At 56.6% G+C, this 24,759-nt stretch overlaps 2 protein-coding genes and 1 long non-coding RNA gene across 11 annotated transcripts in view; 1 reads left to right on the top strand and 2 right to left on the bottom strand.

Annotated features, from left to right (window-relative positions):
- Positions 1-14,863, bottom strand: part of CHDH (choline dehydrogenase) — a 34,282-nt gene extending 19,419 nt beyond the window's left edge. The window contains exon 1 of one of the 4 annotated variants that reach the window (XR_016214303.1): positions 14,535-14,861. The gene's annotated coding sequence lies outside the window, so the exon portion shown is untranslated. Of the gene's footprint in view, positions 1-14,534 lie in introns of all 4 variants that reach the window. The other 3 variants (XM_089305547.1, XM_089305546.1, XM_051852328.3) reach the window with 3 other exon arrangements.
- A 29-nt stretch (positions 14,864-14,892) lies between these two features.
- Positions 14,893-24,759, top strand: part of IL17RB (interleukin 17 receptor B) — a 21,145-nt gene continuing 11,278 nt past the window's right edge. For 3 of the 6 annotated variants that reach the window (XM_089305554.1, XM_089305555.1, XM_002713393.6), the window contains exons 1-8: positions 14,899-15,005; positions 16,408-16,432; positions 17,187-17,327; positions 18,600-18,727; positions 19,119-19,245; positions 20,658-20,705; positions 23,427-23,569; positions 23,874-23,939. In XM_089305554.1, the coding sequence (XP_089161680.1) occupies positions 14,946-15,005; positions 16,408-16,432; positions 17,187-17,327; positions 18,600-18,727; positions 19,119-19,245; positions 20,658-20,705; positions 23,427-23,569; positions 23,874-23,939 (738 nt within the window). In that variant the 5' untranslated portion in view covers positions 14,899-14,945. Of the gene's footprint in view, positions 15,006-16,407; positions 16,433-17,186; positions 17,328-18,599; positions 18,728-19,118; positions 19,246-20,657; positions 20,706-23,426; positions 23,570-23,873; positions 23,940-24,759 lie in introns of all 6 variants that reach the window. The other 3 variants (XM_089305553.1, XM_089305552.1, XM_089305551.1) reach the window with 3 other exon arrangements.
- Positions 19,750-23,864, bottom strand: LOC149124355 (uncharacterized). The gene is made up of 2 exons (XR_016214304.1): positions 23,640-23,864; positions 19,750-23,454 (listed from the first exon to the last, which is right to left on the bottom strand). It is a non-coding gene; the product is annotated as an uncharacterized LOC149124355 (long non-coding RNA).

Below are 24,759 nucleotides of genomic sequence, written 5' to 3'. Positions count from 1 at the left end.
CTGGAGGTGGGGTGGGGTGAGGGGATGGGGCAGAAGTAAAAAACTCACCCTAAAATGCATAAGGAATCTCAAGGGGCCCCAAACTGAAAACAAACAAATAAAAACTTGAAGAGCCACCAAGCTGGAGGACTCATACTGCCTGATCAAAGCTACAGTAACCGAAACAGCATGGTAGGTGCCAAAGGACAGATGGACAGACAGACAGATCAGCGGGCAGAGGAGTAAGCTCTCGTATAGACGTCTACTGCTGGTTTTCAGGAAGAGTACAAGACCACTGATGGTGAGGGCAGTCCTTTCAACACGCGGTGCTGGGAAAACCAGACACCCACAAGCCAGAGGAGGAAGTTAGACCTGTACCTTCACCACTGACAAAAATCAACTCAGGATAGATCAAACACCTATAAAATCCGTGCATGGAAACACAGGGAACAATCTTTACGACATGGGGTTTGGCAATGCCTTCTTGAACGTAATGCCAAAATCACAGGTACCAACCACCACCACCAAGGTCAGCTCAAGGTCAGCTCAAAACTGTTGTGCACAAAAGGACACCATCCAGAGTGAACAAACCATGGACCAGGGGAGAACATTTGCGAATCACGTCTCTGGTAAGGGGTCAACATCCAGCATGCACAATCAACTCCTGCAACACAAAACACCCAAAGAGAAGGTGCTCAAAGGACTCCAACAGACAATTTTCCAAAGAGGACCTGCACGGGCCAGCGAGCACACAGAAGACGCTCAGTAGCACCAGCCATTCCGGAAAAGCAAATCCAAACCACGATAGGATAGGCAGGTCTGTAACAAAAACAAAGACAAACGAAGCAACGAACAAAAAAAGCAGGAAAATAACAAACGTTGAGAAGGCTGTAGGGAAGTCAGAACCTTCGTGGGTTGCCTGTGGAAATGTACAACGCTGTAGCCACTGTGGAAAACAAGTTGGCAGCTTCTCAAAAAGTTGAACACGGCCAAGCAGATGCGCCAGTGTTAGCCGCCTCCCCGACAAAGAAGAACCAGAAACGCCAATGAACGCTGTCAGTCACAGACACCCGCAGCCCTGTGTCGCTCCCTGTTTTCGTGGAGGAGCGGCACAGGACCCTGCACTGTTCTTTCATCTGCTCGGCCTTCCCCGGGTTTGCTGCTGGTTCTTCCCGGGTTGGCTACTATCCCTTCCACCTCCGTGGAAGGGCGGTTCCCCCTGGCCACTTTCCCCACTTCCGCGGGGGAGCGGCACACCGCCGGCTGGCTCTCTCGGGGGCTGCACAGGTGTTCCCCTTAGATGTTCCCTTTAGATGTTCCCGGTGCATGCCGTCTCTCTCCTCCTTTATAGTCCTCCTCCGCCAATCCTAACTCGGCTGCCCACACGCCGAGTACGCTGCTCTCCAATCAGGAGCAAGTCCTACAGTTTATTGGTTGAACTGGAGGCAGCTGTGTAAAAGCTGTTTTCTTCTCTCCCAGCGCCATATTGTGGGAGAGCAGATGCATAGAATAAGTCTTAATTCCAGTAACTTAGTCTAGTCCGAATTGCTCCCCACAGATCCCCCTTTCTTTTTATTTTTTGGCGTTGATACGCGCCTGTCTTCGGTGTCCCGTGGCACACACTCTGCTCTGCTTGCTAGAGTTGCCACAGGTTCTTACAAGTCCTATCAATCAGGCAAACCGAATCCGGGTCCTCTCTTCGCCATGTTGTGAGGAGGTTTTTAGGCGCTGATGCGTGCCTGTGTTCGGTGACCTGCGGCTCACACTCTGGTCGAGCTGCCTGCTGGTGCTTACCGCCTTAATCAGGCAGACCGAATCCAAGCCTCCTAATTGCTGTATTGTGGGGAGGCCTTACTGATGTTAATTCATGCCTGTCTTCGGTGACCTGCGGCGCATAAGCTGCTAGCCGCCGCAGGTGCTCATCGCCTCACTAATCGGGCAGACCGAATCCAAGCCTTCTAATTGCGGTATTGTGGGGAGGCCTTTCTATTTCTCTATTTCTCTATCTCCGGGCATTCCTATTTCTCCCATTTTACTTCTATCTTCCAGCATTCCTATTTCTCTCATTTTACTTCTAAACTTCTGTTTCTCTTATCCCCGCGGCTTCCCGGCGCCCGCCCCAAGGCTGTTTCTCGGCGGCTTTCCGGCTCTGAGCCGCTTCAGCCCGCGCCTCTCTCATCTGCGCGGCTCGGCTTTGCGCGCACACTCCGCGGTCTCGCACTTAGCCCAGTGTTCCCTATCTACTTGTGCCCCGCACGCTCTCTCTGCGCGCGGCAGCCTCCACGAGTCACACAGCGTAGCTCACGTCTCCGCCACTAGCATTCAATCTAAGTTCCCCGGGCTAGCCTGGCGAATTCAACCCAGCTCACGTCTCCGCCCCACGATTTGGCTTCCCGTCCTTTGCTCCCCGGGCTAATCAGACGGATCCCAATCTGGCTTACGTTTCCACTTCTGGTTTCAACTTTTCGCCTCCTATTCCCGGGCTAACTTGAGAATCCCAAAGTGGCTTTCGTCTCCGCCTCGGCCTGCCCCCCGCGGCTTCAATTTCCCTAACATTTTTCTCTACCCGGTATGTTTCCCCAAGCTTTCCTCCAACAATACTCCTCCCTCATTTCTCCTGGCCTCTCCCCACAGTCCGCATCCGAGTCTGTTTGTTCTAGCTTTCACTTTCGCTTTCGACCTTAGAGATTTCTCTCAGCTTCCCCCCGTAGTCCGTATCTGAGTCTATGCCTAGGCTTTTGATAGCTTCTTCCGGCACCTTTTTCATCCGGCTTTTCCCTAGGCTGTTTGCTAGTCTCTCTCTCCGGTATTTTCCCAGTGCTTCCCGTTTCTTCCCTCCTAAGTTTCCTATCCGTCCTGGGTTTCCTATCCGAGTCACGGCACCATTCTGTCACTCCCCGTTTTCGTGGAGGAGCGGCACAGGACCCTGCGCTGTTCTTTCGTCTGCTCGGCCCTCCCCGGGTTTGCTGCTGGTTCTTCCCGGGTTGGCTACTATCCCTTCCACCTCTGTGGAAGGGCGGTTCCCCCTGGCCGCTTTCCCCACTTCCGCAGGGGAGCGGCACACCACCGGCCGGCTCTCTCGGGGGCTGCACAGGTGTTCCCCTTAGATGTTCCCTTTAGATGTTCCCGGTGCATGCCGTCTCTCTCCTCCTTTATAGTCCTCCTCCGCCAATCCTAACTCGGCTGCCCACACGCCGAGTACGCTGCTCTCCAATCAGGAGCAAGTCCTACAGTTTATTGGTTGAACTGGAGGCAGCTGTGTAAAAGCTGTTTTCTTCTCTCCCAGCGCCATATTGTGGGAGAGCAGATGCATAGAATAAGTCTTAATTCCAGTAACTTAGTCTAGTCCGAATTGCTCCCCACAGCCCTGCTTGGCCATTACAGGGAGGGGCGGGTGGGGTGGCATCCCTGGGGGGAGGCATGGGCGACCTGAGCGGCAGGGAGTTCCACACGCGTCACGTCTGCTCACAGAGGCTGCCGGGAGCCTGCGCGGTAGGTCGCTTTGCTTCAGAGAGCGCTCTCGTGTTGCCTCTCCCTAAGCTCCAGGGCCCAGGAAGCCCAAGACCCCTTCTTAGTCAGCTCTGCTTTACCTCAACTACAGCGCCTGAGCGAGGATCACTTAGAAACCTTCATTTCCACTCTTGGGCTTGGAGCCACAGTAATGGAGACGCCCTGAGTCTGGTGTCCAGTTAGGGCAGCGCATGGCAGAATGCCCCTGGAGGAAGGATCGTGCTGCGAGCCAGCAGAGACTGGGAGCAGACACTGCTCATAGAACCAACCCTCTCGGGAGAACCACCTTCCAGGGACATGGCCCAGCGACCTAAAGGCCTCCCACTTCAGGTCCCAGCCTTGTGGTTCAGTAGGTTAAACCTCTGTGACGCTGGTATCCCACGTGAGCACCAGTTCTAGTCCCAGCTGCTCCACTTCCCGTCCAGCTCCCTGCTGATGCACCTGGGAAAGCAGTGGAAGACGGCCTAAATCCCTGGGCTCCTGCCACCCACATGAGAGACCGGAAGAAGCTCCTGGCCCTGGTCTGGCCCAGCCCCAGTGGCTGCAGCCATCTGGGGAGTGAACCAGCAGATGGAAGCTTGCTTGTGGCATCTCTCTCTCTCTCTATATATATATATACACACACATATATATATTATATATATATCTGCCTTTCAAATAAATAAGATGAAATCTACTCAAGTGATCAGCATTGTGGTATGACATGTTAAGCCACCAACTGTGAGGCCAGCGTCCCATATGGACACCAGTTCAAGTCCCAGCTGCTCCACTTCTGATCTAGCTCCCTGCTAATTTACCTGGGAAAGCAGTAGAAGATGACCCAAGTACTTGGGCCCCTACAACCATGTGGGAGACCCAAATGAAGCTCCCGGCTTCAGCCTGGCCCAGCCCCAGCCATTGTAGCTGTTTGGGGAGTGAGCCAGCAAAGGGAAGATCTCTCTTCTCTCTCTCACTCCCTCTCTAATTCTGCCTTTCAAATAAATAAAAAATAAACCTTAAAAACAATATCTACTCAAAATGGGCCAGAGGCCTAAATGTAAACCCTAGAATTGTATTTATGAAAGAAAACCCAGGGAAAACACTTCACGACATCGGTACAGACAATGTACCAATGGATAAAAGACCAAAAGCACAAGCAACAAAAGCAAAGTACACCAATGGGATTGCGTCACACCAAGAACCTTCTGCATGTCCAATGAAACAGCAGAGCGAAGAGAAGGCAGACAGAATGGGGAAAATATTTGCAAACTAGTCAAAGGATTAATAATTAAACTATGTAAGCAGCTGAAAAAGCAGAACACCAACTAATCAGTTTCAAACACGTAAGTTGGGGCCGGCATTGTGGCGTAGCCGGTAGAGCTGCCGCCAAAGACGCCACCCCATACCATATGGGCGCTGGTTTGTGTCCCAGCAGCTCCACTTCTAATCCAACTCCCTGCCAATGTGCCTAGGAGAGCAGCAGAACACAGCTCAAGTGTTTGGGCCCCTGCTGCCCACATGGGAGACCCGGATGAAGCTCCTGGCTTTGGCTTGGCCCAGAACTGGCTGCTGTAGCCATCCAGGGAGTGAACTAGCAGATGGAAGACCTCTCTCTGTCTCTCCCTCTCTAACTCTTTTTCAATAATAAATAAATAAATCTATTAAAAATAATACTAAAATAAATGGGTAAATGATCTGAATAGACATTTCTCAAAAGCAGCTATACAAATGCATGGAAAATGCTCAATATTTCCAGCCCTCTTCTTATCCCAAGCACAATGCACATTATTTAAAAAGACAAAAAATAACAGATGCTGGGCAGGATGTGGAAAAAAGCTCCTTGTGCCGAGCACTTCTTAGCGGTTACCCTACTGAGCCCCAGAGGAGATGCTGGGTGCGTACGTGTGTGGCAGGGGAGGCATCACCATCACCCACATCCGAGACCCTGAGGAGTGGACCTCTGGCCCTGGCCCTGCCCCAGGTCAAGTCCAAGGCTGAGAACCACCTCGCCACTTAGACTGACCCACAAAGCCACGTCACAGGAGCTGAGGGGTCGGGGCCATTGCACTCGAAATGGGGGAGATCCTAAGAACCCAGGCCAGAGCGCTGAAGGGGCGGCAAAGGTTCAGGTGCTCTCCTGTGGCCTGGCAGAGCCTGCTGAGTGGGCACAGGTGTCTAATTTCACAGTGCCACGTGGGCTGTCCTCAGTGGCGGGTGGTGGCCCTGGGCGGGAAGGGTCTCGGTCACAGGCTGCCAGGAAACCCCAAGGTGGGAGCCAAGAGTCTGAAAGGCCCGCTGTTTTCCCTCGCTCTGCTGATACCAGCGCCAGGGTGCTGCTGGCCCCAGGCCTCTGAGGGCAGCTGATGCTGGTGGCTCCTGGGATGCCAGTCTGCTTCCCCCTCCCCTCTGCTGCTCCCTCAGCACTTCCTCAGGCCCCGGGGCCCTGGATCTGCCTTCAAGGACCCACCCTCTGTTGTATGCTAAGTCCCTATGGGGGTCGCCCCAAACACAAGGTGCCGGGTGGGCAACTGTGCGGTCCCCACACCGAGGGTGAGGCCCCGAGCTGCTTGCCCACAGCCCATGCACCTGAGGTGTGTTCAGGAGGCTGGGTGTGACAGAGGTCACCGCTGAGGGGACTCATTCCCTCCGGGCCCCACCCAGAGCTGAGCTCCTGGCACACGGGGGATAGGGGGTGGGGGTGGGGGGCATGTCAGGGTGGCCCCTCAAGGAGCGGGACCCTACAGACATAAAAAGCCCTGCACGCTGGGCTGCCCCATGCCTGGGTGAAGGTGAGGACGTGGGGCCACCCGCTGCAGAGACAGCCGAGGGGACTTAGGCCCGGGTGTGCACGGCTGCACAGTAACACAGCAGTGAAGAACAGGAGCCCCGCCCTCTGCAGGGGCTGCCAAAGGCCCTCCTGGGGCCAGGCACAGGAGGCTCAGGCAGCCACCAGGACACCCACAGCCTAGTGGCCCCAGCACAGCCCTGGCTGCTCTCCCCACCACATCCAGTCACTGCCAGAGCCTGGCAGGCAGCAGGCACTTGGAAAAATGCCTGTTATGTGACTGACATCAAAGAGTGCACCGTTCTTTCTGGGAGGGGAGGCGGGGCGTTTGGGAACTCTTCCAGGGGTGGAGTCAGAGCTGCTGGGGCCACCCACTTTGGTCCAGGCCTTGGACACTGGCACGGATCAGGTCATGTGCCCCAGGACCTGCCCACGCCATCCCAGCTGCGTCCCTGCTCCTGCGAGCCCCTCTCCACCCCTCTGGCCAGCTCTCCACGCAGCCTAACTGATCTCAGAGCGAGGGGGCCTGCAACCAGCACAAGCAGGAAGAGGCACAGGTGCAGGTCAGCATCGGCCTCCCCGAAGTGACTTCACCCCCGATCAAAAAACCAACAGTGGCTCCTTGCAGCGGCAGCAGGAGCCTGACCGGGAAACCGCAGCCAGCATCCTGCAGGGCCCTCGCCAGAGTTGGGAGCGGAACGCGATGGCACCTCTGGGCCCATCGGCCAGCTCCCAGGCAGTGGGGCAGCCGGAGGAACAAGCCAAAGGGGCGTCACCAACAGGATGCCGCGGGAAAGGCCACATACAAGTAAGCAACCAACCCTACAGAGTGAGGTGGAAGGAGGCCCTGCTCTCCGCCACGCGCGGCTCCTGCTTATCTGAGAACTGGCTGGGGCTCCTATTCATCTGAGAACTGCATGCAGAGAAATGGCTGCCTGGCGGGTGGGACAGTGGCCTGCACTCGCGCTGTCTGCAAGCGCTGCTTTAGACACACACTCCAACACTGGCCCCGACCAAGTGTCCAGGGTGTGAACTAAAATCACTCCTGGGACCAGGTGGAGGAGCGGGCGACTGGGACATGGCTCTCTCGTGTCAGCCATCCCTTCCTGGCTAACCCTGGCCACGTTTCAGAGTTCCCAACACGGAGGGGAGCTTCGCCACTGCCCTGCTTACCTGAAATCCAAGACTGCCCCACTCACGCAGGCGGGGCAAGAACATAGGGCACGAGGATGGCCGGGCAGAAGGCCTGGCTGAGCCTCAGGGGTTTCACACTGGGCCCCACAACTTTGGGCTCCTGGGTAAAAGCAGCTTCCTCTTTCCAGTATACTTTGTAAAAAATGTTTATTAATAGGGGCCAATGTTGGGATGTGGCAGGTTAAGCCACTGCCTGCAACACAGGCATCCTATACGGGTGCCCATTCAGGTCCCTGCTGCTCCACTTCCTATCCAGCTCCCTGGTAATGCACCTGGGAAAGCAGCAGAGGATGGTCCAAGTGCTTGGGCCCCTGCACCCCTGTGGGAGACCTGGATGAAGCTCCTGGCTCCTGGCTTCAGCCTGGCCCAGCCCTGGCTGTTGTGACCATTTGGGGAGTGCACCAGCAGATGGAAGATCAATCTCCCTCTCTCCCTCTCTCTTCCTCTCTTCCCCTCCCCTCTCACCATAACCATAACTCTTTCAAATAAAAAAAAAACTTAAAAATTTTAACTGATTTTCATTTTATTTGAAAGGCAGAGAAACAGAGAAAAAGAGAGATCTTCCGTCCGGGTACTGATTCTCTCCCCTCAAATGTGTACAACAGGGACTAGCACTGTAGCATCCCATATGAGCGCCGGTTCTAGTCCCGGCTGCTCCTCTTCCAATCCAGCTCTCTGCTATGGCCTGGGAAAGCAGTAGAAAATGGCCCAAGTCCTTGGGCCCCTGCACCTGTGTGGGAGACCCAGAAGAAACTCTGGCTCCTGGCTTCAGATTGGCGCAGTGCACCAGCCGTAGCGGCCATTTAGGGGGTAAACCAATGGAAGGAAGACCTTTCTCTCTGTCTCTCTCTCTCACTGTCTAACTCTGCCTGTCAAAAAGAAAAAAATTTTTTAAATGTGTACAACAGCCCGGGTCCCCCACGCGGGAGGCGGGAACCTCCCCGCCTACATGAGCCTGCTCCTCCAGGCACGTGCATCAGCAGGAAGCTGGCTTGGAAGCAAAGGCGGGACTTGAATCAGGCACTCCCAGATGGGACACAGGCTAAGCTGTGTCCTAACTGCTGCAAACAGGCTGCCCTCAGGGACAGGGTTCAACAGTTACAAAGCACCCGCCTCACACCCAGGCGTGACAGGATACAGCGCAGCCGGCCAGCGGTGCAGGCTCACGCACTGTGACTGTCTGCCAAAGTAAGTGCAGAATCGAAAGTCAGAACGTGCAACTTCCACAGCCATCTGGCCCAGTGACCTTCTGAAACTGAGATAACAGGTTGATAGGAGATATTTCTTCGTTTTTATTGTATGAGGGGACTTCAAAATGCTCACGGAAATGTGCATGAATAATCTAGAGATTTCAAAAAAAAATTTCACAACCATATAAACATCTTTTAATTCCATTTTTCATGAACTTTTTGAGACATCCTCGTATTTAAAAAATTAAAAAAAAAAAAAAAAGATTTGGGGCCAGCGCTGTGGCATAGCCCCAGTAAAGCTACAGCCTTCAGAGCCGGCATCCCATATGGACACCAGTTCTAGTCCCAGCTGTTCCACTTCCAATCCAGCTCTCTGCTATGGCCTGGGAAAGCAGTGGAAGATGGCCCAAGTGCTTGGGCCCCTGCACCCATGTGGGAGACCCAGAAGAAGCTCCTGGCTCCTGGCTTCAGATCGGCGCAGCTCCAGCCGTTGCAGCCAAATGGAGAGTGAACCAGCGGATGGAAGATCTCTCTTCTGCCTCTGCCTCTCTGTATCTCTGCCTTTCAAAATAAATAAATAATTCTTTTGAAATTATTTATTTATTTAAAAGGCAGAGAGAGACAGACATACAGAGAAATTCTTCCAGCTGCACTCCCCAAATGCCCACAGCAGCCAGGCTGAGGCCAGCAGCCAAAAACTCCATCCAGGTCTCCCATGTGGGTGGCAAGGCCCAGGCACTGGGGCCATCAGCTGCTGTACTGCCTTCCCAGGCACAGGAGCAGGGAGCTGGATCAGAAGCGGAGCAGCCGGCACTCCACGCTCTCACATGGGATGCCAGGGTCTCAAGCTGTGGCCTAACCAGCCGCACCCCAGTGCCTTGTAGTCTTAAAGGGGTCAGCAGGAGACTAAAATTTAACATCTGGTCCTTCACTACAGAGAGGTTGACAAGCTCTGTTAGGGACCAGATAGGAACCCTCTGGAGACCCCAAATCCATCAGCTTACGTGGCCTGCCAGGGACCCTGGGACAGAGCTTCCTGGCCCACGTCTGCTGCCCAGACTCCAGTACCTCCTCCTAACACAGCAAGGTCAGCAGCAGGAGCACTGCAAGCCTGTGGCAGAGAAAGCGACGGACAGAGTGCTCCCCTCCGCTGGGTGACTCCCAAGTGCCTACCACAGTAGCTGAGGCCGAAGCCAGGAGCCAGCATGAAACTCCATCCAGGTCTCCCACCTGGGTGGCAGGGACCCCGTTATTTGAGGCCTTACCATTGCCTCCCAGGGTCTGCACTGGGAGTTGGAGGCAGGAATCCAACCCAGGCACTCTGATACGGCATGCGGGCTTCCCAAACCAGTGCCCTAACACCCTTCCCAGGCTGCTGGATTTTTCAATCCACACCCACTCGCCTGCTACCACACCAGGGCAAGCGGAGCCACCTCCGGCCGGGGCCAGCAAGGCCCAGGAAGTGTGCCGAGTGCTGGCCCGGGCCCAGGCCCCCTGGCAGCGCGGCGACCCAGCCAGCTTTCTCACGAAAGCCTCACCACAGCTCCCCTTCCCACCTCCGGGATCAGCCTAGCTGCGGAGGGGCCCGAGACTACAAATCACGCTGCTTTACACAAGAAAAAGGAGAAAGAAGACGGCTGCTTTCTCTCCACTGCCAAGTATTCTGTCGCCAAACTACAGCATAGAAACAAGCCCGGAGCTTGGGGCTAATCTAAGACATCGACCAGCACCCGTGCATCGCCAGCACAGACTTAGGGAACGACCTCACACTCGCGTGCAGCCCCTGTGCCGAGTGCCGGGCGTCTACGTTCAGGCTGTTCTGTTTTAAAAGTGAACGTGGCTGAGCCGGCGCCGTGGCTCAATAGGCTAATCCTCCACCTTGCGGCGCCGGCACACCGGGTTCTAGTCCCGGTTGGGGCGCCGGATTCTGTCCCGGTTGCCCCTCTTCCAGGCCAGCTCTCTGCTATGGCCAGGGAGTGCAGTGGAGGATGGCCCAGGTGCTTGGGCCCTGCACCCCATGGGAGACCAGGAAAAAAGCACCTGGATCCTGGCTCCTGCCATCGGATCAGCGCGGTGCGCCGGCTGCAGCGGCGGCCATTGGAGGGTGAACCAACGGCAAAGGAAGACCTTTCTCTCTCTGTCTCTCTCTCTCACTGTCCACTCTGCCTGTCAAAAATTAAAAAAAAAAAAAAAAAAAAAAAAAAAAAAGTGAACGTGGCTGGTGGTCAAGGTCTTTGGGCTGCAGCCTCAGCTCGGCCGCCACTCCTGCTTTCACATCTCCGGCCTCGGGGTCCTCATCTGCAAAGTGGGACTAGAGCCACCCATCTCCTAGTTCACAGAGGGCTAAGAACACATGTGGGTGGATGCAGAGGAATGTGGAAGCAGGAAGGGGTTTTATCAAGTGCACAGCACGAGCCTGTCAGGAAGCTCCTCTGGGACAATTCTCTCTCCTCTCCTCTCAGCACTAAACAGGGTACCTGGCCTGGTAACACTGAGCAATAAATCCATCACACTCTTCCTTCAAGACAGCCGACCTAAGGGAGGCTCCCCTGCCCAGTGCAAGGACCTGGGGTGGGGGGGATTCTAAATTGCACTCAGCAAACCCTTTGTCCTGGAGGAGGAGGAAGAGGAGGAAGAGGAGGAGGAGGAGGAGGAGGAGGAGGAGAGCTGAACCCCTGTCCCTTATAAGCCCCAGTCTGAACCCAGACGGCGTGTGCCCAGCTCTCAGCTCTCCTGAGCTGCCGCCTCCCTGCCAGGTGTATTCTCTGCATGTAACCATGCAGCCTTGCTTCCCCGGCCTGAGTGACTCTCGGATTCTGTCGCATCCGTTCTGACCATGCCCCACCCCAGTAAACCTTGCTACTTTGCTTACCACTGCTCTCTCTCTCACTCAGGAATTCTTTCTTGTGTGAAGAAGAGAACCCCACTCGGATCTCCGCTAACAAGCTGAGTTCCATTCTGCTCTGACTTATGAATAATAACATCATCATGCTCTGATTTCACAAAAGTATCACCAGGCCGGCTCCATGTGGCCAGCACGGTGCTCAAGCTTTGCCCCTGAAGTCTAGGGTGACCTCCCTGAAGCCCCTCGGGACTGCGTGGGAACAGTAGCACCCGCCTCTGCCGCGTTCTGGACTTTCTGTGATGTCCCAGTGTGAAAACAACACGCGTGGAAACCAAGTTGGGAACCCGGGAGACTGGGAAACAGGACCCCCGGGCTTTCCCAGGCCAGCCTCTCCTACTGCAGTAGAGAATAAGTTTGCAGCCCTCCTGGGAACAACGGGTGCATGCCTGCGGGGTGGCTTCGAGGACCAGTTAAACTTGAGTCCACCAAGCCCAACCAGCTGGAGCAGAACACAGGGCTCAGGGTGGAAGGCCCTGAGGCCGGGCACACCCCCAGCTGCTCCTCTCCCAGCTCCAGGGGTGTCCCTGCCAAGAAACAATGAATCCACTGTTGACCAGCCAGGGCCTTGATTAATCTTTGCAAGAGAACCAAGTGGAAAATTCCACCTGTGTGGGCGCAGGCTGGACCTAGGACATGTCAACAACTGTCCCGCCCTTCTGCTCTCGCAGATGACACAGGCAGCTGCTGAGCGCGGACAGGGCCCGGGCACTGTCATTACTCTTGGGCCCAACAGGATATCTCTTTCAGGGTCATGGAGATAACAGGTTTCTCTCTCACTGCCCTGCCTCCCCAGCCCCTAAATCTGCACAGTTTTAAGGCCCGAGACTTTCTCTCCTGCCTTGTCTTTCTTCTGAGTCTCCTAACAGCCCTGCTGGGGACACAGGGCTGACATCAGCCCTGTGTTCCAGATGGGGAAACTGAGGCTGTAAAACACCAACAGCTGCGCTTAAGGCCAACAGAGGGCGAGTCAGAGAACCAGAGAGCCGTGACCCCCCGAGGTGGCACAGATCCAGGGGGTCTGAGGCACAGCTGCCTCCCGGGCTCTGTAAGGAGCCCTGACCTTTGCCCTACCTGTGGACCAAGACGAGGTAGACAAACCAACTCTCCTGGGTGGGCAGGCTTAAGCCCTGGCCTTCAAGGAAGACCTGCTTTGATTCATTCATTCAAACGAGTAATGAGCGCCAGCCCCCAGACGCCAAGCCCAGGCTCAGCAGACCTTTGAAGACTGTTGGGGGCCATCTGTCCCCGGCTGCATCACCTCACTGCCACTCTCCGGCCTCATCCACTCCATCTGACACAAGAGGAGCCTGACACAGGGCCAGGGCAGGGACGAGGCAAGCTGCCAACACCGTCCCCTCCAGCAGGCGGCGCTGACTCCTCCCGTTTCATCAAGGCCCTCTCAGAGAGGGACCCTGGAGGCGTGGGAATCCACAGGAGGAGATGGGGACGCGTGACTCCACTCACGGGGCTGGCCAGCGCAGGCTGCAGGGCCCTCCTCACAGCCTCTCCTTCCAGACCCTCTCACCGTCCTGTCTACAGAGCCCCAGCCCAAAGCCGCAGGAGACCAACTCTGGCTGTCAACTCTGGCTCCAAGACAGTGGGGGCGGGGTAGGGGCACTCAGGCTGTGAGCTTGGCCACCTCCACACCACCCCCACCTCATTCTGCCTCTCTCCTTGGCTCACCAGCTTCCACCTGGAGAAAGAATCCCAGCCCCTCCCCTTCTTAAAACAAAGCACCTCTGGGCCCACGCCCCACCCCCTTTCCACCCATGCACCAGCTCTCTGGCACAGGAGACTCCCTGAGCACCTCCCCTCTGATGGGGGAGCTCTTCTGGCTGCATTCCCAACCCCCCCTTCAGTCCTGGCCTGGGGGACGCTCACCTGCAGGCGGGCTCTCCTCCCCACCTCCCAGATCTCCAGGTCCCACTCTGAACCCTGACACTCAAAAGCCCCAGGCCCTTGCAGCGGGGCCTGGCCTGCAGCAAGGACTCAGAACTCTGTTAGCAAACACAGTGGGAGAACAACTCCCTCCTCGCAGCCACGCAGGGGGCATTCCTAGCCACGCTGGCCTGGGCACCCTGGGACAAAGTTCAGGATCTCAAACTAGCCGACGCATGCACCACCGCCCTCCGCTTCTCACCACGCTCGGTCTCATTCCCAGAGTGCCCGTGTGCTGGTTCACCTTTGCACCCCAAACCTGCCACCCAGCAGGCGATTGCTGGACAGAAACGAAGGACCTGCATGACCACAGCCCCAGAGCAACTCAGAGAGGTTGTGCGAGGGGCCCCCGGAGGCCCAGCACCAGGCAGAGGGGAGCCGGGCTGCTTTTCCTGGTCAGGAGTCCCATGTCCTGGGGCCCCAGATGCGGAACACACACACACAGGCCCCACCCCAGGCACACAACAGGGCCTCAACCAAAAACAGCTGCTTGGCTCAAGCTCACCCGCTGACCACCCACCCATAAATTCCCATCCCTATCTAGGCCTCTGCCTTCTCATCTGCACAATGGAGCTAATGCAGCCAGGTTTCAGTGACCCTGAGCATGGCCACATTCACTTCCGAGCTACGGACAGGTTCTGTTACCCTTCCCGCAAACCTGGCTCAGAGGATGGCCCCCCGGAACACCCACCCCGGAGCTCGGGGGAGAGGGGCAGGGGCGCGGGACTTGGGGAAAGCAGATCCCGTGGTCTCCCCCAGACCAGCGGGCAGGAGCCTCCTCTCGGCCCCCAAACCACAGCGCACAGGCTTCCGCTTCAGAGACCCGAGAGCAGTGCCCCGGGGGGAGCGGCGGGGAGGGGCTTTCTGCCGCTCGACTGTCGACTCAGTTCCCGGCGCAGGACCGCCCCCCCCCAACACACACACCCCAAATAAGTCAACGAGGCTTGCTGGGCACCAGCGCCCCACCCCCTTTTGTGTCCGAGGGCCCGGCGCCCCGCCCGGCCCTCCAGACTCGCCAAACCCCCAGCCCCGGGCCGCGCTCCCCGCCACTCACCCTCTGCAGCCCGGCCCGAGTACCGGGACAGCTGGTGCCGCCGGCGGCTGCTCGCGCTCCGTTGCGCTGTAACTGACTGTCCAGAGCCCCGCGCGCTCCCTGCGTCCGGAAGGGAGACCCCGGGGCGAGAGTACGATCGGCGCACCTGGCTCACCGAGCGCACCTGTGCGCAGGGGCCGCCGCGCGCCGTAGCCGCTCGTGCGCCGCCTGCCCAGAGCTCCCCGCCGCTTGCACCCGGCCCATCCCTCCGAGCCCCGTGGGCGAGGGCGCTGCCACTTTCCCCACCCTGCGAAGGGCCGGCCGGCCAGCCCGCTCACTGCCCGGGCGGCGGCTCTGCGGGAGGCGGAGCCCCGAGGTGGGGGTGGTGCTGGTGCGGAGCTCCGCGAAGTGGCGGGCCTTGGCCGGGCGGTGATGTCGCTTGTGCTGCTGAGCCTGGCCGCGCTGTGCAGGAGCGCCTTGCCCCGAGAGCCGGTAAGCCCCTGCTCGCCACCCCGGCCCTCGAACCCCGATCGCTTCGTGGAGGGGGCGTCTGCACCCGGGGCAACCCCGAGGGACCCAGCCCAACGTAGCCCGATGTTCCCATGGCGGGTCGGGCTGTTCGGGTCGGGGCCGGAGGCTCAGACTTGGTGTCCGAAGACGACCCAGGGCTGTTGAGGCACTTACGCTCCCCGGAGCCGCCTTTTACCGGTGGGTCACAGGAAGCAAGGGCCTTCCTCCTTCCTGCCCCAGTGCCTTGAATGATTCCCAGTCATTAAAGGGGGAAAAAGCCCACCGCCAAAGCGCACACAAGCCTTAGTCCCTGCCCCTCAAGCGTGCCAGAGAGCATCAAAGCCTGGTGGTGGCTGACCCTGGTGCCCATGCTGTTGGCTGATGTCCTGGGTCTCAGCTCCAAGGCCCTCTTGGCGTTTCCCACAAGGGAAGTGTTCACTTTGCCTTCGAGGCCAATAGTTTGTCAAGGTTGGAGTTTGCACTTGACTTCTTCCCAAAAAGTGTGCCGCTGACCCTTTGACCGGAACTCAGCTCCCACTGTGGTGCTGTTTGCTGAAAAACCAGTGTCTGGTGACATCCCTTAGAGTCCACTTTGAAAACGGAGGAGCGACTGATAATTTCACCCAAACCCAAAGCACTGGAATCTTCAAGCGTCCTTGTTTCTTAACAAATTGCTTTGCAAGGTGGAGTGGGGGTTGGGGGGGAGGTGGGGTCAGGTTCCAGAGCTGGTGAACTTATACATTGGTTTGCAGATAAAACACAGAACCAGAAACACTTCCCTTTTAGGCAGCAGCAAGCTCCAGCAATGAAATTCAAAGTGCTAATGATTTCTTTGGAAGAGATGCGAGCACTTTATCGTGAAAGGTGTAGTAGCGGCCTTTCTGGGACACTCTTGGTCCCTGTTCATTTCCATGGAGGCTCTCTGCCACTGGCTGCAGTGACCGCTGTTTGTGGCTTTCTGCATAGCTCCGGTGAGTCCTGTATCAGAAGCACCTGGGGAAGCCCCCTGGGCCACATGCAGAGCAGGCAGCCCTCCACAGCGTCCTGAACACCCATGGCTGAGCACCAGCCTGCGAAGGGGCCACACCGTGGTTCGGAATAGTCCCCTGCTACAGACGGAAGGCGGGCGCTGGAGGCGGGCGGGGACCCAGCCCTGCTCTTCAAGCCAGCTGCAGGCTCCCCGTAGGCAGGTGGCTAATCCCGGGTCCTCCACAGCGTACAGGGTGGCCGCTTGGCTTCTTCCAAGCGCAAACTGGAACCAGCTCCTCTCTTCCTTGAAAATGTGTGCCTCTAATGAAACTGATGGCATTTCACCTGATTTGGCAAAGGCAGGCCTGTGGTTAGCCGACTCCAGTGTGACACTTGGTTTCTTTCTCTCCTGCAGACTGTTCAATGCGGCTCTGAAACGGGTAGGTGCACGGGGAACCGGAACTCGGGCTTTTCATGGAAAGCACAGTGGGACTTTGAGGGGCCCTGAATCCAGGTAGTAGGTCATGGGAGACCCAGTGCTTTGGTGACGAACGTGGATGAAGTCTCATCTGCTCGAGGCAGAACTCTGGCAGAGTATGGAGGGGTTTTGGAGGGGCTGACCTCCTGGCTGGTCACTGGGGCACCACAGGGTGGGACCTACCATGCAGGGCAGGAAGCGGCACCTGCCACTTTGCAGAGGGAGGCGGAGAGCCAGGAGGGAGGCCACTGAGAGTGGGGACCAGGAAGTCAATGCTCTATAGAAGAGTGGGGGTTTGAGACAGCAGCATTTGCATAATGTGGTGAGTGGGTGAGCTGGAGGACAGAGGGTACTGGCAAAGGCTGGGAGACAGGAAAGCGCAGGTCTGGGCCAGCTGCCCGGAGTCCGGGACTGAAGCACCGGGAAGGCAGGGCTGACCACAAGAGTCACAAAACACCAAATGCATATGTAACGCAGACAGAGGCCCCTGGTGTGGTCCCAAGGGCTCTGTAGCTTGGGGTCAGGGCAGGGGGACAGCATTTCTCTCAAGCCAACATCACCTTGGCTAGAAAGCAGGCAGCACCCAGGGACAAGTGGCACTGCCTTGGTAGGAAGGAGTGACACGCTGCGACGGGGGACGCATCAGGTGGGCCACTTGGAGGAGACACCATCAGACGGGGCTGGCAAGAGAGTCATGGAAGTCTTGCCTTCCCCAGGGCCATCTCCAGAGTGGCTGGTCCAGCACACCCTGACCCCAGGGGATTTGAGGGACCTCCGAGTGGAACCTGTTACGACCAAGGTTGCAGTGGAGGACTACTCGGTTTTGATGAACGTAAGCTGGGTTCTCCGGGCAGATGGTAAGTGGGCATCCATCAAAGATGAGGGCCTAAAGTGACCACTAAACCAGAAGCCCACCAACCCCTCGCCTAGGCCGGTGCAAGAGGAACATAGACATACACGCTCCTAGAGCTACAAACGAGACTGCCTGTAGCCAAAGATTGGAAGATGCTCAATGTCCGCGATAGAATGGAATGACGAGGGAACCCAACAGAGCGGAGGGAATGAAGCTCCAGAGGTGCACGGCAGCGTGGATGTCGAACCCGAGCAGCCAGGCTCCGAAAGGCTCCCACGCTCACTGCTGTGCGCAGGGCCACAGCTGCTCGTGTGATTGCATTCACGGCAAGGGCAAGGCGGGCAGGAAGTCCGAGAGCGCTCGGGCTGGGAGGGGCCTCCTGGGGTGTTTGTTGACCTGCTCACTCGTCACCAGTGTGCAGATCCATCACGAGGCCCAGGACACACACCCTCGGGAGACTACCCGAAGCGAGATGATGCAGCAAGGTTTGGCCTCGTATCCAGCACAGACTGGTCTCTTCGCTGCCATATTCTGTGCGGCAGGAGTTGGCTTTAAAGGGATGAGACTTTGAGAAGTAGCGAATGGGAGAAACGGCCATGCCCGGGAGATCAGCCTGGCATAGTGATGACACCCTGGCAGGCGCTCTGTGGAGTTCCTCGACGCAGGCCTGTCCCCCTTAGATTCAGGATAAAGGGACAGCTACTCCTGTGTGCAGCGGGTTAATCCTGCCCCTTGGGATGCCCGCGGCCCCTACTGGAGGGCCTGGGATCAAGTCCTGGCTCTGCTTCTGATCCCAGCTTCCTGCTAGTGCTCACCTTGGGAGGCTTCAGGTAACAGTGCCTGCCGCCCACGTGGAACATCTGGGTGCAGTTTTTGGCTCCTGGCTTTGGCCTGGCCCAGTCCCACCAGTTGTGGGCATCTGGGAGGTAAACCAGTGAGTGCAAGCTCTCTCTCCCCCCGCCCGCTGTGTATGTATCTTAGACAAATAAATAAACACAAGAGATCCAGGATAAGTGCAGAGCTCAGGTCACCTTGGAGGTTCGAGCTGACCTGTGAGGAGGAAGCAGCATGAGCTTTGGAATCTGAATTCCTATCTGCTGCCGCTGAGCCTGGTGTGCTTAGGCAGAGCTCCCTGAAGCTTCCTCGGCCTCACTCCCATCCCCCCCTCCCCATCACTGGGGACACTGGTGCCCACCTTTGGGTGCTATCGTGAATGTGAACTGAGCCGACACAGGTGCGAGCACGCAGCCGACCGCTCTCCCGCCTGTCTCGGCAGCCAGCATCCGCGTGCTGAAGGCCACCAAGATCTGCGTGACGGGCAAAAGCAGCCTGCAGTCCTATAGCTGTGTGCGGTGCAATTACACAGAGGCCTTCCAGAGTCAGACCAGATCCTCGGGGCACAAAGTAAGCACTCGGGGGCACGAGCCTGTCTCTCACTGCAGCGGGGGGCCACTGGGCAGCCACGGAGCCGAGCTGGCCACTGCATGCCCAGGGCTCACGTCCCATTTCTGGCTACTTCCCTGCTCTGTATCGTGGCCAGGTCAGCAGCCCTTGGCCTCAGGGTCTCCAATGGCAGTCAGGGTGGCTGGACTTAGCCACATTTTGGCTCAAAAATGTTACACTTGCCCGCCTTGGTGAGTGACATGGGCCAATTGGACGGGGTCCATTCCTGCAGCAGACACTGGCTGCAGACGTGGGCTTCAGCAGCGGAATGAGGAGCGGGGTCACACACGAGGAGGCCCTGTACCCGCAGCACAGTGCCCTCGGATTCAGGGCTCCTTGCTTTGCTTCCCAGTGGGCGTTTTCCTACGTGGGCTTCCCTGTGGAGCTGAACACACTGTACTTCATCGGGGCCCATAACATCCCCAACGCAAACATGAACGGAGATGGCCCTTCTCTGTCAGTGAACTTCACCTCCCCAGGTAAGCTTTCCCTGACTCCTGCTAGGCTCTGTTGCCCGGGACAACTGCTTTGGGGTTATGTGGTTTGATTCAGAGAGCCTGGGAATGCTGAACTTTGGCCTCGCTCAGTCTCGGTGAGCTCACCTGTGAAATGGACACGGAGTAAGCGCACTGTGCTCACAGGCAGCAGGCAGGAAACAGCCCATTCCTGAACTGGGCATCGTGCTGAGCACCTGACACGCCCCCCCCCACCCCGCCCCCGAGCACACCAGGTTTGGGATGGCCCCATTTCACAGATGAAAAGATAGGTGGTTAAGTCCCTTGCCCTGGACTACATACGCAGTAAGGTGAAGCTGACGTTCAAACTCCAGTTCTTCTAGATCAATGCGCTCTAGCTGCTGTTTGTCCCTGAGGCAGACTCTGCCCCAGCCCCGGCTCTGCAGCCGCCTGCCTCTGAGGCAAGATGTTGAAGCCAAATGGGGCAACTTCCGATTCATTGTTGCTCTCTGAGACTGCGGTCCAAGGTGTGTTTTGGCAATTTATCATTTATTACACAGTCATTTCTTTCCAGCTTTTCTCATTTAAAACTTTTAAAAAAATTTGGAATACTCTTAGATTTATGGGAAAGTTGCAAAGGCAGCATGGAGCTCCAGTTTACCTCCTGCTCGGTTTCTCCTGCGTTAATGTCCCCCACGGCCGTGATGTGCTTGTCAGGGAGGCCCTGTTCACTAAACTCCAGACCTGATTTGCACTTCACCTGCTTTTCCACGAATGTCTTCTTTCTGTTGTCTGGAGTCCCCGGTGTTGCCCCAGTCTCCTCTGGCCTGTCCCAGCGTCTTGGTCTGTTTCTCATGACCTTGACAGGCACAAGTGCTAGCCAGGCATCTTCTTACCCAGTTTTGGGTTTGATGTTTTTCTGAAGGTTGGAAAGGGGATGCGGGTTTGGGAAGAACACCAGAGATGTATTGGGTCTTTCACACCCCATCAGGGTGCATGGCTTCCACAGGACCCCACCAGACAGGCTCGCCTCCATCACATGTCATCTCTTAACAGCAGGTGCCTTTCCCAACTCTAGCTTAGGAAACAAGTCACCAAGCCCATTCCACCTTGAGGTGGGGGGCAGAGGTAGATTAAGCTCCACTGGAAGGAGCAGTACTCACAGGAGCAAAGCTCATTGTTAAAGGACAGTTGGTTTGAAGTCTTCTCTCGGGGATCACACATCCTGTTGTGGTGAAGGTTGTACTGAAATTGACTGCCTGGGCAGAAGATTTGCACTTTAACAGTAAGATGTTTCAGGTTGGCTACCTTGCATCTGGAGTGCTTTGGCAATTTGTTACAGCGGTGATACGCGTATCGTGTGTGTGCGTACCTGTTGGCAAAGGGGCAGGTACACCTTTCTCTAAAACGTAAAAACTTTGCATTCAAATTTCCAGGCTGCCTAGACCACATCATGAAATATAAAAAGAAGTGCATCGAGGCAGGTAAGTCAAGGTAGTGTTTGTTATTTGAAGACGCTCCTAGCTTGAGCCTGCCCAGCTCCATCCATCTTTTTACAGGTGATGTAACTGAGGCCTAGGTGGGGAGTGATGCATTCTGGTTGCTCAGAGGATGAGCGGAAGCACCCAGGGCTCCTGGACACGAGCCACAGAGTCCAGCAGCCAGTGCAGGGACCTCTAGGTTTATGTAGTAGAACAACGGTCCCAGGAAATTAGCCCCACCCCCTCGGTTACTGGCGTTTTAGCCAAAACCACACTTACAGTGGCACGGGCCAGCAGCCCTTCCTGATTGGATGGAGTCCTGGAAGCCCTTTCACCTGCTCAGACACCGGCACCCCTGACCTGTGGCCGCGGGGCCTTGGGTACCGTATGTTTGGATTAGCAAACATTCTAGCCGGGTATGTTAGCAAACATTCTAGCCGGGTATGTTAGCAAAGCTGTAACCTAGAGGCAAGATTCCAACTGGTGTCCTCAAAGGGGCTCACCTCTCACATGCCACTCCTGGACAGGCACTGTGGCATGGCAGGTAAAGCGCAGCACTGGCATCCCACATGAGTTCAAGTCCTGGCTGCTCCACTTCCAATCCAGCTCCCCGTTGATGCGCCTGGGAAAACAGCAAGAGATGGCCCAAGTCTTTGGGCCCCTGAACCCATGCGGGAGACCGGGATGAAGCTCCTGGCTCCTGGCTTCGGCCTGGCCCAGCCATGGCCATTACAGCCATTTGGGAAGTGAACCAGCAAATGGAAGATGATTCATTCTCTTTCTCTCTGCATTTGCCTCTCCCTCTGTAATTCTGCCTTTCAAATCAATCAATCAATAAAGCTACTCCCTACCCCTCGGATTTTTTTTTTTTTTTTTATTATTTGAAAGGCTGAGAGAGAAGACATAGAGACAGAGATCTCCCGAATGCTGGCTCACTCCCCAAATGCACACAAAAGCTAGGACTGGATCAGGCCAAAGCCAGTAGCCCTGAACTCAATCTGGGTCTCCCATGTGGGAGGCAGGGACCCAAGTACTTGAGTCATCACCTGCTGCCTTCCAGGAGCATGTCAACAGGAAGCTGACCCAAGGCCAGGGGATCCAGTATGGGATCCCCTGGGAGTCCCATGCACTGGCTTCACCTGCTGTACCAAATGCCCACCACACATTACTTTTTTAATAAGAGCCTTTAGGGGTGGGCAATGTGGCCCAATAGGTTAAGCCACCACTTGAGATGCTCGTGTCAGAATGCCTGGGAGGGAGTCCGCCTCCACTTCTGATCCAGCTTCCTGCTAATGTACCAGGGAGGCAGCAGGTGATGGGTCAGGTACTTGGGTTTCTGCCTCCCCTGCTCGAGACTCACATACAGCCTTGGCCTCCTGGCTTCAGCTTGGCCCAGCCTGGGCCAAGGCAGGCATTTGGGGGGAGTGACCAGAGGACAGAAGATATCTCTCTCTCCATCTCTCTCCCTCTCTCTATGCCTCCCAAATAAATAAAAATAATCATCAAAGAAAAAGTACTGTTTCATTACAAGAAAAAAACAAGCCACTTTAGGACAGTGAGTACTTACTACCTGATACAAATTAAAAAAAATTAAATTTATTTATCTGGAAGGCAGTTACAGGGTGGGGGGGAAGGCAAGGGAGACGGAGAGAATCTTCCATCTGCTGGTTCACTCCCCAAATGGCTGCAACAGCCAGAGCTGGTGCAGGCTGAAGCCAGCAGCCAGGAGCTTCATCTGGGTCTCCCATGTGGGTGCAGAGGCCCAAGCACTTGAGCCATCCTCTGCTGCTTTCCCAGGCGCATTAGCAGGGAGTTAGCTCAGAAGCAGAGCAGCTGGAATTCGAACGGCACCCACGTGGGATAGCAGTACCAAAGGCGCCAGCCCCATGATGTAAATTTCTGAGCAGTAGCTTGGATGCTGCGGTGTTCAGAGGGGCAGGCCCATGCTTTAGGCATCCTTGGCCCACACAAACCTGTCAGACTGGGTCAGACTCCAGGCACCGCACTTCCTCTCTTGCCTGCCACAGAGACCTGGGGAGTCCGGAGGGCCTCCATGTCAGTCCTGGCTTTGCACTCTTTACTAGGACCGGGTCTGAGCAGGGCGTGAGATAACACACGCTGTTCTGTCTGGGCTTCCTGGTCGCTTCCCCGGCCCTCGTTTGCAAGTCACATCAGTGTACAGCTGCCTCTTTCCGCAGACCCGACCTGTGGGGCAGCCTCTAGGCTGGGGGCACTGCTTTCATTCTCTGCATCCTGCGAAACTGGGGCAGGAGGGCTGGATGGACGACCCACCTGCAGTGCAGAATGTTCTAGCGCCTGTCGCCCTGGTCCTGGTTCCCTGGCTCCTGACCTGGGGCAGCTCTCCTAGCCTGTGGCTCCTCCTCCCCACGCTGCGGGAGGGACGGCAGTGGGCTCCGCCCTACACCAAGCCTGACACAAGTGAGCAACGGGACCTGATGTGTGCCTCGTGCCACCCTTGGCCCGAGGAAGCTATTCTGAGCAAAGTAATGGCGTGGGGGTCCCCAGGTTTTCTTGGACAGCAAAAGGTACTTGGCGACTCAGTGAGCAGTGCTTAAAAAGCAGCAGCCCGTGCGGCAGCAGCCAGGTGGTTCTCTCTTGGATGTGTGTCTGAGAATGCTGCTTTGCTTCCGTGAGGCTCCTGTGGGGTCTCAGGTGAGGGGCGGGTGGGCAGGTCCATCGGCCGGACTCTCTGTGAACTCACAGGCAGTCTGTGGGATCCCAACATCACCGCCTGTAAGAAGAACGAGACGACAGTCCAAGTGAAGTTTACGACGAGTCTCCTTGGCAACAAGTACATGGCTCTTGTGCGTCAGGGCGCCGTGATTGGGTTTTCCACCGTGCTGGAGGTACGCTCCCCCAGGGGCCCTCCCCCGTCCTCCGCCTGCGGCCCCCTCACATTGAGGGACAGCGCGATACCTGGCAATAGCCTGAACTGGCTGTCTTTTGCTGTCCAACTCTGCGGGGCTACTTTGACTCCAAGTCCTCATGGGCATCCTGGGTTCTGCCACTGTGAATCCAAAACCAAGGGAGGTAGACGATGCACTAATAGGAAAGGCTCCCCGGCTCGCAAGTCCGTTCGGGAGAGCAGCTTCTGCACCTGCACCTCTGACCTGCTCCCCGTTCCCGATGCGCCCTCACTTGTCTGACCAGGACAAGCTGACACGGACGTCGGTGGAGGTTCCAGTGAGAGGCGACAGCCACGGTGCCGTGGTTCAGGTAACACGGAACGAGGGCCCCAGATTGGGGGTGGGGGAAGACACTGAAAGACCAACTCCCCCAAGCCCTCCACCGCTCATGGCTTCTGAGGAGTCCTTGCAAGGAGGAGCGAGTTCCCTCCCGCCAGACGTGCTTCTGCCGGCATCTTGGGAGCTTCCCGGGGGCTGCCCCCTGCAGTCTCCAAGGTGCTGAGCTCAGAAAGCGCTGGCCTTGCTCCTGGGACTGAATGTCCACTTTCCAAAGTGCTTCTCCTGGCATTTAGTTTATTTTACTTTTATTTTTTGAAAGGCAGAGTGACGGGGAGGGAGAGACAGATTTTCCACTGCTGGTTCACTCCCCACATACCTAAAACGGCCAGGGCTGGCCCAGGCAAAAGCTAGGAGGCTGGAACTCAATCCGGGTCTCCCACATGAGTGGCAGGGGCCCAAGCACTCGGCCCATCATCTCCCGCCTTTCCAGGCACATTCAGCAGGAACTGAATCGGAAGTGGAGCAGCTGGGACTTGAACTAGCACTACCATACTGGATGTCGGCATAGCCAGCGGTGGCTTAACCTGCTGGGCCACAATGCTGGCCCCTGCTTTTCCTTTTTCTGTCAGAGACCCTCAGAGTAATTCTGAGACAGAAGCACCCTTTTAGCTCCCCAAGCCACAGTTCTAACTGCAAAGTGAAGGTGGCAAAGGATTTGAAATTGGAAGGTGTGGGTTCCGGATCAGTGTGTGAACTTGGAGAACTGCCTGTCCTGGGAGCCCAGGGTTGTTCTCAGGTCTCTGTGGACTCTGAGTCTACGATGCGGGAACACGGACTACCCAGCTGGGACA

The sequence above is a fragment of the Oryctolagus cuniculus genome, chromosome 10 (assembly GCF_051225735.1).
Source record: "Oryctolagus cuniculus isolate XC-2025 breed Fujian yellow rabbit chromosome 10, ASM5122573v1, whole genome shotgun sequence".
Lineage (NCBI taxonomy): Eukaryota > Metazoa > Chordata > Mammalia > Lagomorpha > Leporidae > Oryctolagus > Oryctolagus cuniculus.
Note: the sequence above shows the minus strand (reverse complement) of the source record. Positions and strands in the feature narration are given on the sequence as shown.